This window comes from Montipora capricornis, chromosome 3, assembly GCF_036669925.1.
Source record: "Montipora capricornis isolate CH-2021 chromosome 3, ASM3666992v2, whole genome shotgun sequence".
Classification (NCBI taxonomy): domain Eukaryota; kingdom Metazoa; phylum Cnidaria; class Anthozoa; order Scleractinia; family Acroporidae; genus Montipora; species Montipora capricornis.
In genome coordinates, this window is record NC_090885.1 from 61,403,738 (window position 1) to 61,418,737 (window position 15,000).

The window sequence follows — 15,000 nt, forward strand, 5'->3', positions numbered from 1 at the left end:
ACTCCTGAAACAAACCAACCACGCTCTACCGGTAGCTCTATAAGCGCTTCTGCGGTTGCTTGCACAATTGTGACTGAGTTTAGATTTATGACATTTTTGCATTTTATCAGCCGATTCAAAATCGCCTTTAACAGCGTGTTGCAACTGGAATTACTTTTGCTGTTGTACAGACCCGCTTGTCGTTGACTGAAATGGCTGAGAGTAACGAGGGTTGTTTTACCTAAAATATTACATTTCCTTCCTTGTTGGTGTCTTACTGCTTGAAAAGAAAACTGCAAAAATTTGTTCCCGCAAACCTTTAAAAATCGGCGCCAATCCGCAAAATAAAAGTCCCGAAAGAAAATCATGCTACGCGGTCTATGATGTCTAAATCTCTTTATTCACGGTCTTGCAGAGAATTGATTTTTCATTCAGTGTCCTCAGCTCTCCTCTGGAAGTAAACTGACTTAACTAGACCTAGCCATGATAAAGAATTCCTGTGTGGTACGGATATTAACTAGCAATAGTTTTCAAAATAATGTGGATGGCAGTTAAGGGAGGCTCGAACCAGTTTCAACACTTCCAAGTGACGCTCTTATTAGAAGGATCGGCACCACAACTTTGTATCATGGATTGGCAATATTGTGGTACCAAGTGAAACACGAATTATTGCTGAACAAGATACATTCATTACTGTGACGTAATATGTCACCTTGGCAACGGGCAAGCCCTGTAAAAGCACCCTTTATTTTGCCTTTAGTTGCTTATATCTCAAAAACGAACTCGGTGACCCCCATTTTTTATTTCTGAAAAGTAATCAGAAGGGCATGATGAAAGTTTCTGCAAAGTTTTAAAGAATTCTGAATGGTGGATTCAGAACCACCTTAATTTTGTGATTTTTTTAAGGTAGCTCTTATCCTCTCGGCAGAATTTTTTTAAACTTTGCCGAACGTTTTATCGTGGCCTTCTAACCACTTTTCAGCAACAAAAAAGGGGGTCACCAAGTTCATTTTTGAGATATGAGCAACTAAATCCAAAATATAGGGTGTTTTTGCTGGGCTTTCCCGTTGCCAAGGTAACTTATTACATCACAATAATGATCACATCTTGTTTGGAAATAATCGGTGTTTCATAAGGTACCATAACATTGCTGTTACGTGACACAGTGTTGTAGCGTTATTCGATCTAAACAGAGAGTCTTCTAAGTGTTGAAACCCTTTCGATGATGGGCAACAACTCAACAAACAGCAGTTATTTTCAATTTCCATCAACGTTTATTTGATGCGCTATCAATTGAAAGGCAGTTTACATAATTATGGAAAATGCTTTGAAAATATTATAGTAAAACAGGAACAGGAACAATAACTAGCAGGCAACATTTCGTCGTCATCTTTTTGATCCACGTGGTTCTTTCCACGTTACCTTGAAGTACCATAAAATTGTGTAGGAACAAAACTCGGTTATTACATTCAGATCGCTGATTATTATTATTATCTGTGAAATGATCGAAGATTGTTTGAAAATGTTGATACTGAGAGTATGCTTTTGCTTTCTGAGGTTGCGTAGAGCAGGTTGTGGGCCGAGTCTGTCGCCCAGCTGTTTCTGATTTGTCTCTGACAAATCGTCGCCCCTGTTTCTGATTAGTGCCTGAACATTTGATTTCTGACTCAGGCAATATGATCTTCTATCAGATACTATAATCTTTGATTTTCAAAGTAAAAGGAATGGCTTTAAATATTCGACAATTACTCCCCTTTAATTGCTATGCTGAACAGCGCTTCGATGTCCATGCTTCTTGTAAAGTCCTGCCTCGTGACTGAAGTTACCACCTTGCTAATATTTTCAACGTAATGCCTCTCAGTTTCAGTTCTTGATGACACGATGGAGCCCAGAGAAACGTTAAGTGGCAAACTTGCGGAGTAGACGAAGACAGATGACTCGTGCATGTAAGTGTAACCGGTAAGAGCTTAACGTCCCTGCTCTTGCCATTAGACAGATAAATACCGTCAAAGGCCAAGGCAAACGGCTCTAACATCTGTTTCAACATCCGTTCGATTTTGTTGAACGATGTTTACTGTTGTTTCAACACATCATCAACATTTGATTCAACAAAGCTTCACCGGAGGCTCGATATTCAGTCCCAGGCTTCAGCCGCGGTTGTTACTATGGATACGGACATGGATACGTCATTTAAAGACCGATTAGTGTGCATAACCCATACCCAACTGACAATGTTAAAAGAAGGAACAAACGGCCTCACCTTACTCATTCAACATTCGCAATAACAAAAGAAATGTTGAGTGGTTGTTGAAGAAAAGTTTAAACCCCTTTGAACTCATTCAACATCGATTCAACTTTGAATCAACATGGTTGAAAGGAGGGAGAGGGGGGTGGGGGGTGCAAACGATTTCATCGAAATCGAACGAATGTTCAAGCCGTTTGCCCGGGGCCAAAGCAACACGTTTGTCCCCAAGGATGCAGCAATGGAGCAATAAATGATTTGCAGTTAAGTAAAGCAATAACTTGTATGGTAAATCAGGAATGGAGTAGAGTATTTCTCTCCGATGCAGGCTTATAGGAGAGAATTAACTGGAGTTAGTCCGACTCTTGTCGTTTTCTGTTAACGCAACGTTAACTTCCAACAATCCGTTAGTCTTAAACGTTTACAATGTTTTTTAACCATAAGTCACCAAGAAAGAGGCTTTAACACAAAACAATGTGAAACGTAACTGTTGCTGAAGAAGAGGTCTTTGTTATTGTATTTTTTTTTTCCTTTTTTTAGGTGGGAAGAGATGGAACCAACTCAAACGCCAGATTTTCTGGACCATTGACCTACAATTCTTGGCTTTCAGTCACGTGATCAACAGCCATGTTTTTCAACGAAAACAAAAGAAGACGTTAGCATAATAATAGCTTTCAATTCCCGGAGGATTGGATCGGGACACCAACATGGCCACCATTTTATTGTTTGGGGACACCAACATGGCGGCCGTGACGTCATGTGAAATCCAAGAATAGGGAATTTAAGAAACGAAGACGAAAACAGGAGAAAACTGATGATGACGTCAAAGACTTGCTAGTTTCAAATGCAATGCGTGTTTACGCAACTGAATTAATATACAGCACGGGAGTTTTGGGCTGGCAGACTTTTTAAACTCGTGTTTTACATATATAATAAGCAGCATTTACACGCTATAATTTTAAGCTTGTGAGTAAATGACGTCACTTCTCCCTAGATCCAACCCTCTGACGTCCAATCGGTCATTGATGAACGTGAGCAATGGCGGACTGTGAAATCCAAAACTTACCGTCGAAGTAAATAGGCTTTGAATAAAAATCAAAGCTAAAAATTTTGCCAGTCATGTGTTAAACAAACTCACTTTTAAAATCTAATGAAAAAAGGAGTTGTTTTCCCTTTTAACTTCTCTGCGCACAACCACATTTACATTGCTAAGTGTCTTTTCTCCAGTAGAGATAATTAGTATAAAAATCTGGGAGACTCCACTGTCCTGGCACGCGACATGTTCTGTTCCGGTTGTCGTCCACGTCTCAAAAACGCGGGTGCTTAAGCTAAAGCTCGATTACGGGGCGGACGGCTTAGAACTGAAGTAAAGGGACGGAATGAAAGATTCACTGTTGTAGTCATTGAATGTTGTTTTTTGTTTTTGTTCTTTTTGTTCCGTGTTTTTTATTTTTGCCGCACGACTAAGAAATGTACACTAAATTCATGCCGCACATGCAGCGGGACTATTGTTACAGCACGTCAACGCCACAAAACTAGAGGAAAAAAATACTCGTGATGAACGTGCGGCACGCTTTTTGGCCTTACTCTGCAAAACAACAGCGAAGGAAAAAAAAACATTTGTTGTTTTGACGACAACAATGGATTAATCATTTTACATCTTTACTTTAATAAAACCCGTTCTTAACAATCCAGTTTTAGGATAGCTGAGTTCGTCCTTATTGTGCAACGTGATTAATGTGGAATAATTCCAAATACTCAGTTACGATAGCAGTACGGTCCATTTTCTTCAAGTTGTATTCTCTTGGCTACGTTGTATTGCAAAACACGGGCGGAAAATACGTTCAATGTGCAAAACACAATGGCTCTGCCCGTCCCGCACGTGCCTTTCACGTTTCGGGACATGTTGTTGCCAATCTCGTCGTGACAGCGCACTTGAGATCGTTTGGAGGACGTGAGCACCCGACAATAAACTTTCAATTTTCTGCCCCAAACCTCGATTTCCTTTTTTAAAGCAGTGAAACCTTTTTTTTTTTCCCCTCTCTCTTCCCACACCACCCCCATTTTAAATTTCCTACTAAGGATAGAGTGTAAATAACGAAATCGGAATGCCTCGAAACACTAGCTTTATGAGTAAAAAAAAGTCGTGCTGCCCGTTGGGGCGGGCAAAATTTTTGCTTGACGAACCAAAAGAATGTGCGAAGGAGGCGTTTGCTTCCCGTCCTTTGCAAAACTTACAAATTTTAAAAGTTTTAGATGTCATGCGACATTTAAACCTTTATTGTTTGTATTTACTTCGACGGCGTTCTTACCTATGGAAGGTGAGGTTAATTACTTCGGCACATTGTAAAACGCAACAGAGGATGGAAGACATAATCGCGAAAAGTGACGGGCGTAACTGCAGAATACCTGGCCACTAGTTGTGATCTTGTAGCGGCATCGTTTGAAGAACGAGGCACATAGCAAACACGCTCTTCATATGCAAATAAGTGGCCGGGTATTATGCAATTAGCTTAATTGACGTTTTCCTTCGTTATTCCATGGCATCGCCGCGCAACGATGATTGTAGCAAGTCTTTTGTTGAAACCGCAGAGAAAGGCACGAATTCAAACAAAAGCGATTCAACAAAAAGCATAAAGGTGCGTGCACTCAAGCTCAGGCCACTGTCTTACGCATGCGCACAACTATGTCATCAGTTCATCGGCATACAGCTGTCCAGGTCCACGCCATCTCAAGGACGTCTTTAGAGCTCGCAAATGGCTGGTGTTTTTTGTATACATTTTGTTTGCTGTGGAACAAGCGAAGCGAACGAACAGCGCCATAATTAATCAGAATTTATAACAGGTCTATGCAAAATCTCGAGGTTTTTGGCTTCGCTTGCTTTTCGCAAGAATGCATTGTCCCTCATTTTCTCTTGGCTTATAAGGTATAACTCGATGCAGTGATGATTTTGAAGAAAGAGATTTAGCCAAGAGGTCAGAAGTGCTCAGTTTCGCAAAATACAGATCTGTATTTCTCGGGTTATCGCACAGAGAAATGTGACTGTTGTGATACAGTGGAACGTCCCTCCATTCAAGGAACATCCTCGGGGCTAGAACTGGTGTTCCCTGAATGGAGGCTGGGTTGGAGTCAAAGATTATCACGGAAGTTGCTGATCATCGCAGTTATTAATTAACGTCACTTGAGCAGTAACGAAAGATAAGCCTGCAAAATTCAGGCTTTAATGGAATTTGAACCCTGACCTCAGCGGCACCGGTGCCGTGCTTTACCACTTGAGCTATCAAACCATCTGGTTCGGTCCTGGTTATTATGTGAGTTCATATTGAGCATATAAAGATTAGCAGGAACATATTCGGTGTCCCCTAAATAGAGGTGTCCCAAAAGGGAGGTTCCACTGTATTTTTATTTTCATTTACAGGTTTAAATGTAAAACTGTTTCGTTTCGTTTTGCAAAAATAATATAGGAAGCCTATAGATAATGCGTTTTCCGTGTTTTTTGCCTAATATATTTTCCCATTAACATATTAATGTTGGTCAATTCCGAGTTATTATACCGGCTTTGCATAGTTCGTCTGTTGAATGGTTTGTCTTTGAAAGAGGCAAACAGAAGATATCTGAAAGTTACTCAATGAAATCACTTTTCGCCTCACACATGCTCGCATTTCCTTATGTTTACCTTGAAATCTTAAACTCTGAGGAGTTTTATTACACACTTTTAAGCATCAGTATCCTCAGCGATTTGGTTATTCTTTGCCTGTGCTAGTCATGTTTTGGGTTAAAATACTAGACACCCTGAAATTTTCTGTAACTGACATGGGCCCTTCAAGAGCGGAAAAGCACTCACAACCAATGATTCCCTACTTCGATGAAAGTCGTGCACACAAAAGGTGTCAGCCTTTAATCTCTGCTGCGGTCAAGTTTTGCTATCAATCCGTATGGTGTCGTTTTGAAGGCCGTGCAATGTTGAAAGTGATCAGTGGATGGTGGAAACAAGAACAGCTGAAAGAAACAAAAATACCCACAAACCGATTGTGAACGTACACATGAGCCCAGACCCTTGACGAGCTCGAGTGCAAAATGTTCTGAAAAAATCTCAATAAGACTTCCTCGTGACTACGCACCACTCTCCAGCAACATGCCTTAGAACAGGCATTTTTTAGCCTGCTTTATTCCCTTCCTTTCTCAAAATCACCGGCATTAACGAGATTTTATGTAGAAAATGGGAGATCGTGAAACTGAAGGGAGATTGTCCGGCTCATCCCCAATTCAGATGTCATCTCCTAAGCCCAGCTGGGTGCCAAATGCTTCGCATTCCTGGGAAGCTAAGCTCGGAAACATCTGTCGCGGATATCCGGGTAAAATTACAAGCGCCATGCCAAAAATTCAATTATTCAGCTTCACATTACAGTGTAATTTTTAAAATACAGCATACACATTCATCTGATAACTGGACGAAGGAACGTTCGTATTCTGTTCGAATATCGTGAAAAACGTCCTCAACAGTCATGCGGAATGACTGGAGTTAGCTCTTTCCATTGCAGTGCTTTTGTAGCGCTCAAGACGCGCTGTCTCTATGAAATTATGCTCGTGGGATGGATGTCCGGTTTCTGTTCTTAATACTTCGCAGAAGTAACAGGTTTAAACTGTCCAGAATTTATTTTTAGTCTCAAGCGCGCAAAATTAACAAGACGTTTTCGAAATCTGAGTGAGCTGAGACAGTTGAAAACTAAATATTAAATTCCTTGACAAGATACAGAAGATTGTGCACGGTCGCAGACCTCTTATTTTGACTCTGTTGTTTGTGGGAAAGAGAAATTAAAATGAGAATGTTGCCCACACAAAAAGATTCAATAGACGCGAAAAAAAAATAAACACTGCTTCAATAGTAGTGAAGTTTAGTGAGTAAGGAATTTATTGACAGTTATGTAAAACTCCACTTTATGTTTGTAGCTCGAGTATTGTGCAATGGTCCCCATGTAAACAATTTTTCTGTCGTTGATTGCATTTTTCATAATCTAGTAAAATTAACTGAGCGAGATCACGTAGCAAAGCATAACTAATGTAAAACTTGATATTTTCAACCCGCGGATGTGAAACAAGTTTGGATTTTCCAAAAAAATGTATAATTTGGTTGTGACTTCATGAACAAGATTGGCGTCGGCGAGTAACTGACATCCGCTTCCATTGTTCAGAAATGCCACATTTCACGGCCCGGGTGTTAATCGAAATTATTCAAGAGGGAGGGAGAGGATGTCAGAATTAAATGCAAACAGATACGCTCCATGACACTATACTTCAGACAAGAAATAATTGCTCGTAATTTGTTTTAAAAATCGTAAATTTATGATTAGTAACAAATACAATGAGTTTGGTCCCTGGATCACTTGTTTCCGTGAATTCGTGGCAATTTATCTAGTCGAAAATCAAGGCATGGTCGGTAGAATGAGGAAAACATTTCACTTTCGTTAATTTTATCAGTTCGGTTTCCTGTAAACCTATTAACACCTCATAAGTAAGTTTTCCTCTTTCATTCCATCGTCCAGTTTTCTTTCCGATTAATATCAGGACGGAAACTGTGGATACCTTCTCCCTTTCGAGTCTGTAATATTTTGTCACTTAATCCAAACAAAACAAGACAAGAGCGGTTTAAATTTTAATTTACGTAACCACAACTGTATTGTTTATTTTTTGTTAACAGTCACGCTATGAAGTTCATGTTTTGACAACTGAGTTATTTTGAATCAATGTAAAAGATGGAGTCAACATTTCCATCGCTGACTGCTAAAGAATTTAAAAAGAAACAAAATAAATAAAATATTGAGACAAAGGGAAAGTGGTTTACACCAGTTTATTTATGAAGCGCGGAAGCGAGGTGACCTCTACTCCTTTTCTTTGGGTCGTGCCATTCGCATGGATATTCTAGCCACCTGGCCCAGTTGTTTTCAAGCTGGATGACTTGATCCTACGGATAAGTTACTATCCAGAATAAATATAAAATATTCTCAACGTTAAGTGTTGACCAAAGTTTACTAAGACGTTCTTTATAGAGACGCAATTTTTTGCACAGATTGAAACTGTTGGATAGCGACTCACTTATCCACCGGAAAAAGTTAGGCGGCATTTGGACCCAGTTCGGTATGATATTGTGCAAAACATGTGGTTTGTAATATTGCAAGCAACAATCCATGTACCAGTGTTGAATAGGGAATATTTTTGTCTTGCCCCGCAGTCTTAAAGCATGGTAAGATGAAAGAAGTGAAAAGAACAAAAGATCGCCCAGAGCGACATGACCGAATGAAAACACATGTGCCTAACACCGGAATGTACTGAATAAAAAAAATATACCGCAGGTGGTCGTCTTTTTCCATTAGGTGACAATAGGGAAAATTCCACAATCGCCTGAGCTGTTTTGAGGGGGATTCCCGTAATAAGGAGGTCCTTGTATTAGCTTTCCACGCAATGTGGAGCCACGTTTTCGGTTTCTTAACAGTTCAGCTATGATTCTTATCCACAAACATTTTTTTCGGTCTCGATCATGGAGAGTACCGGGTGAAAAGCGCGAATAAACTATTTTCTTTTACGGAAGATAACCGGAACTTGGAAGAAAGCGGCCGGCCTTTCATTCGGCTAGTAATATATGTTTGCGATCGCAATAAATAATATCTACTTTTGTTATCCGTTTCGTTTTTCTTTTTTTTTTTTGAATGAGCGAGTTTTGCAGAGAGTTCGAGGTAGACAGAAGTGTTCTCCTGTCGACAGTGTTCGTGGGTATAACCTCTGGGAACATCGTATCAAATTTATTTACCGCATCGGTCATTGTTTTGACAGTAAAGTTGTCAGTTTCGGCGGGAGATTATCAGTAGCTATAGACGTCTTTGCGATTCTTACGTCTGTAAAACAAGACGTAACGCAATGGCCATCTTTCCTCGCATACCTTTCTTGAAAATCAGTGAATCTTCTAAAAAGTCCATTTTCAACGTTCACTCATACCTGAAGTCGGTTAGCGAAACAAAATAAAACACTCTCTCTGATTGAGTTAATCTCGCTTGAGAGTTCATCAAATATCGTAAGGATTAGGTCACTCGCTATAGACCGCTCGACCCAAGCGCAAAATGCGAATGAAAGTCAAGAACACCCCTGTCTAAACTTTTGAAATGGCTGAGAGCACGTTTCTCTTGTCGATTTTGAACACAAAAGCACATTCAACAGAACGGCAAATTAACAGAAATTTGCATCACAATGGCGTCGGGTTTGTGGCTCTGAAATGTAAGCGTGCACCGATTGTTTTCCTCGCTAATTGAATTTCTGTTTACTAGCTTGATTACAGGTAATTTCCTTTTTTTTCAAAAGCTTTGACAGCCGGCTAACCCTTTGAATTTATTTTGAGTGGTGATTTGCATACAGCACACCTTATGGGTCTAAAAAAAGATCAGAGCTTTTTGGATTTCTGGCAAAGATGGGATGATACAAACGTTATCACAAAACAGCATGCCAAACCTTACTAGTTTCTTCTGTCGAATTTCTGAAATCACGCTGTTTTGAATTGTCAGAAAGCGCTGATTCATGCTAAGAGCAAGTTCGTGCAAAAGAAATGTGCTCAAAGCCAGCTGTCCCTCATGGTGACGTAAACAGAGACAACAACGCCGAGATTTTTGGATTAGCATTCCAATTTTTTCTCTGCCGCTACCGAACGAAATGATCTCACTTCGGTGAATTGAAAATACTCCAGTATGTACTTTTGACATTGACTCTTTTACAGCCACCATTCGTGCGAATAGTCCATCACTTTTCGCCGTCTCGTTCGACCTCGCCGACAGCACATGCTTTGTTTACACTTGCTGCAAGCTTTACTCCCTCAGGATCGTGATCCTATTGCCCTTAACCGCTCAATTTAGGGCAAAGAAATACAAGATTTAAAGCGAAAAAGCGAAATCTTAGGGAATCATCGTTTCTCTAAGGTCGTCAAGGGTATAAAGTTAATTCAATCCAACAATTTGCATCGGTTCAGTAACCCAGAAAGCGCGCGAAATAAACAAACGGTGCATGGTAACTGTGGAATTTTTTTTTTAACATAACGCACTAAAATGCACTGACACTGACACAGAAATACTAAAACGAAGTTTTAATGTTATTCTTCCTTTCAATAAACCATACAAAATTTCTGCTTCGATATTAGAATTAAGATTACATGTATAAACTTAAGCTTAAATACAATCGTATGCAAACTCCTTTTGATGTTAATAGAATAGCACAATGTCGGTTTTAATATTTAAAAAAACGTTCTCATAAACCTTGATTTTTCATTTCATCATTTGCAGCCAGTATTTAGAACACAGCTGGTTAAAAATTAGAATAAAATTCATTCAAAAATCCACCTCTACAACCAGGCAGTATTAAACCTACTTTCAAAGTAGTAAAATTTTCTACATCGTAAATATCGCCAAATTATTTGGAAAAACTCCCTCAGAGACGAACTTGGAATTATAAAACACATTATTAATCATAAATCTCTCCTTTCTTAGAAGAAAATTCTTAATCAGCACTTTCATATTAAAATACTTTACACTTAGAGGGTGAAAATTCAATATTGTATTCTGCTACAATTCGAAAATTTTACATAGATACATATTCGATAAGTTAACCTCTAACTAAGGAAAATCCGACCTCTTCGGGGGAAAATATTGCAATTTCAGTAACATTTACACAACATCCTCTGTGGGGAGCTAAATACTAAATTTTAACGATAATCTTCCTGAATTTCCGTTCTAAATACAGCTCGCCGCGCGAAAATCTAACCAAACACCTGAACATGGAAGCCATCATTAAAGATTACAAAATTCGAAAATGGCTTCAAAGGGAAATGAAATTGAACTATAAAAGAACACGCCTTGAATGAACGGGACCTTAATAATACTAAAAGCAGCTATGTGCTCCGTCATTTGTGGGTTTTGTTACATAAACACAATAATAATTTAACTCGCTGCGATCTTTGCGCTGTACGCGCCGTCTTGGAAATATAGTAAGCGATCCAGTTGTAAACAAATAACACAACAACCCGAGTATAATTTCAAAAATCGGCATTTTAACTATAAATTTACCCTTTAAAAATCTGAACATAATGATTCCACTTTAAGTCTCATTTCTGATTCTGCAATTACAGTTCATCGACTCCTTTTGGGAAGGACACGATTATTCCTGGGCACCTTTGGCAATTGACCGCCATTGCTTTGCGCTTGCTGATTTTGAGGACAATACTTTATGGTGTGCGATTCATCACCGCTCGCCTTACAAATTGGACAGGTATATGCCCTCAAAATTGGACACGTCGTCTTTCCATCGGGGCCTTTCAACAGATGAGATAGGTAGACTTCTTCGCTTTCCCCATTGTTCCTGCAGAACACGCACACTGCGCCGCGGTTCGAGACCGGAGCGGGAGCTCTTGTAGACGGTTTGATCCGCCGACTAGGAGGCACAATTGCTTCTTTCCTCTTTGAGGATGCACTTTGCAAAAGGGAAGATGCGTTGAATGGATGGAAAGGCCCATCTCCAAAGTGATCCGTGAAGGAATCACAGCTTCCAGACGATGAATTTTCCGAATCAATGCTGTCAAATCGGTCACGTCTTGACGGCAATTTGCTCACTCCAAAATTTTCACCTGTGAAGTAGTCGAAATCATTGTTCGCTTGTCTGACTCTTTGCACCAAGTTGCTCAAACCGAAGTAGTCATTAAACATGTGAAATTCACTTCTTTGCAGATCGCCAGTCTCTGGAGGACAGGTTAACGACTTTATCTCCTCGTCATCTGAATCCAAGAAGTTGCTGGGAATGAGAGTTTTCAGCATTACTTCGCTCAGCGACATTTTCTGTTTCACAGTGGCTTTTGCGATCCAACGTTGAAAGGTCAGGCTTCGCTTTTCAGCCGAGACGTGATTTGCGGTGTAGAATTTACGTTCTCGTTCCGCCAGAGGGCAGATTAGTGGTTGTTTGTCAATGCAACCCCAAAACTCGCATGGGAATCAGCGGGACGTAGAGTTTTTTGAAGCAGAGAAATGGGAGGCGTGACTTTTGCAACTCAATCACTTGTCAAAACGCAACACACTGCGCTTGCGCTCTATGACGTCAAATGAGCCGATAATGAGACACACACCGGGATAGTGAGCGACAAGCATATTTCCGCTTTTCACAAAGACCACTCTTATCCTTTTTGCTGTCAATAAAAGAGCAAACTTCAATGGTTACTGAAAACATGTTCACAGCATGGAGCATTTCAAGAGATGCGAACTTGTTTTCCGTAGGCCCTCAGAAAGATTGAAAACATTTAGGCTCTCCTCCCTGTAAGTTCAAAATCAGTGTTCACCAAAGCGTGACCGACTGATTTGACAGCTCCTGAAGCATGAATAACACAATACGAAAGACTTTGGGGCGCCAAGTCACTCGAATTACATAATCGTTTTTGCTCCAATCACAAAGCAGTTGTAACAAATCGATTGTCATGGAAATGAAGTGAACACAATAACCACTGAAGTCACGCTGACATTTCACTTTCTCTTTCTTCGTAAAATAATCTTTACTGTACCTAAAGATCAGGTGCAGTAAATTGTGAAAATAAACACATGCAATGTGCTCTATTCAAATGGTTATTGGTTTTGCATTTTGCCTCATCAAGTTGAGACCCTCCGCTGAGCATTTTTGTTGAACTTGTTAATTAAAATTGCTGTTAAAGCAATTTTCAAATTGTGCTAAAATTATTACAGAGATTCGATGCTGAGATGGATCGTAGAACGGATGTGGATCTCTTTCAAGACTGTGTCGTGTTAAATATTGAGGATCAAACGTGAATAGATCACTTTATAAAGCTTTCGTGATGACAGATTCGAGGTGAAGCGATAAATGTCTATCACTTGATGAAAAACACTAAGACAGCGGCAACCGGAAGTCAAGGTAGGTCTTAGCCAAGGAAAAACCGCTCAGGCCTCAAACGGTAATTATTGATCTTGTTGTCAAGATTAGAGAAGTGAAAGTATTAGTAATCAAAATACAGCATTAGGAGATCAGTCATAAAATTCGCCAATGCATCAAAATAACTGAGTCCCTAACAAAAACAAACACTTCGGTTGCAAACTAGTCGGCTTTCTTTGGCCATTACCGCTCAATTATATGATTCTTTTGAGACTGGCTTGGAATGATATGATGAGCTTGAAAAAGCCTCCGAATTTTCCTGGGTTAAGCCGAGAATGCCGACTCGGCCCCAGTCGTCTCAGGAAAGATAGTAAGGTGTGATGGGAAGGGGAAAGGGGCATGAAGTCGTCTCCATCTTTTGCCAGGAGCCCACTTTTACCTACCCATCACACCTCGCGTGCAGACAAGGTAAGGAGACGACTGGGAACGAGTAAGTACCGAATTAATCAGGGAGAAGCTTCTCAGTAAAAAACCCCACCCCTCCCCAACGTATTCCCCCATTCTCTCCTCAAATAATTTTATCTATACGAAGAGAGTAACCCTGTAGGAGTAGTAGTAGTAATAGTAGTAGTAGTAGTAGTAGTAGTAGTAGTAGTAGTAGTAGTAGTAGGTAGAAGTAGTAGTAGTAGTGGTAGTAGCAGCAGCAGCAGCAGCAGTAGTAGTAGTAGCAGCAGCAGCAGCAGTAGTGGTGGTGGTAGTGGTAGTGGTAGTGGTAGTGGTAGTAGTAGTCACCATGTACCGGAAACGGTCGCCAACTTCCTGAAGGATAACACCTGGCTCGCTGCTTGTCAGAAGAGCCTGTTTGCAGGCTTTCGCAGGCTACAATAACAAAGTTGGTTTAGAAATTTGTTGAGACATTGCGCTCACACGGAACCGTTCAATCTTACGCGAAACATTCAACAAATGAAAATACACAAAATTACCGCTATTCAACCAACTTTGGAAAAGTTTTCACGATAAAAGTGACGTTTCTACTGCAACATTGATAATTATCGACAAATGGTAAAAGTAAAAAAAAAAATCCTGCATAAACACAGGCCGGACGGGAGATTGCTAAATAGTGATGGCTCCAGTTGCTCGAAGGGTGTATGGCGCCATCCACTGGATACTATACATTGGATACCTCAATTGGTTTTACTAGTGTTTATCCGGTAGGTAGTGATTTATCCGCTGCATAAGGCCAGATGTATGAAACATTTTGAACATGTTAAGCCCATTGCACACGAGCAAGTTTCCTTTGAAACTGTCATTTTTATTTTTATTTTTATTTTTTATTACACACGAGCAAGTTTCCTTTGACAAGTGTCATTGACAATGTTCATATGCTCATGTGTATGAACGACAAATTTTCTTTGACGACTTTTGCATTGACAAGTCTTATTTGCTGGTGTGAACGAATTAACAAGTTTTCATTGTAGCCGGCAATACAATTACACAGCGAACGACAAAAAAACAAACCAAGAGGCGCTGTCACAGCGTTTTGTGCTCCCCGGAACACTGAGCACTGGTGCTGTGTGTTCCCCCTTCGCCATAACGATAAAATATGATAGAAGAAGAATATGAATACAGAAAGTATCCTAAATATGCATAAACGCTAACCATAGGCCTAAAAACGTTTGTTTAGGCCTAATTAGGCCTAAGGTTAGCTTTTATGCATGTTTAGGATGTATTCATATTCTGCTATCATATTTATCGTTATGGCGAAGGGGGAACACACAGTACTAGTGCTCAGTGTTCAGGGAAACAGATAACAAGGGGGAACACAAAACGCTGTGACAGCGCCATTACAGTGAATCATCACAAGAACAAGACCGCTGTGC

The 15,000-nt window shown here is 40.1% G+C and overlaps 2 protein-coding genes and 1 long non-coding RNA gene across 3 annotated transcripts in view; 1 reads left to right on the top strand and 2 right to left on the bottom strand.

Annotated features, from left to right (window-relative positions):
• Window positions 1-3,991, top strand: part of LOC138043599 (synaptic vesicular amine transporter-like) — a 24,766-nt gene extending 20,775 nt beyond the window's left edge. The window contains 2 exon segments of the mRNA XM_068889952.1: window positions 1,841-1,925; window positions 2,762-3,991. Of these exon segments, the coding sequence (XP_068746053.1) occupies window positions 1,841-1,902 (62 nt within the window). The 3' untranslated portion in view covers window positions 1,903-1,925; window positions 2,762-3,991.
• Window positions 3,992-5,606: 1,615 nt separating this feature from the next.
• LOC138043601 (uncharacterized) lies at window positions 5,607-6,505 on the bottom strand. Its single transcript, XR_011131297.1, has 2 exons — window positions 6,343-6,505; window positions 5,607-6,220 (listed from the first exon to the last, which is right to left on the bottom strand). It is a non-coding gene; the product is annotated as an uncharacterized lncRNA (long non-coding RNA).
• Window positions 6,506-10,328: 3,823 nt separating this feature from the next.
• On the bottom strand, window positions 10,329-12,259 carry LOC138043600 (nanos homolog 1-like). Its single transcript, XM_068889953.1, has one exon. It carries the CDS (start codon window positions 12,079-12,081, stop codon window positions 11,383-11,385), a length of 699 nt encoding a protein of 232 aa, XP_068746054.1. The 5' UTR covers window positions 12,082-12,259; the 3' UTR covers window positions 10,329-11,382.
• Window positions 12,260-15,000: the final 2,741 nt, after the last annotated feature.

What these genes read in the sequence shown, in the direction of transcription:
- LOC138043600 (XM_068889953.1), bottom strand. Translation starts at nt 12,081, where the DNA reads ATGTCGCTGAGCGAAGTAATGCTGAAAACTCTCATTCCCAGCAACTTC.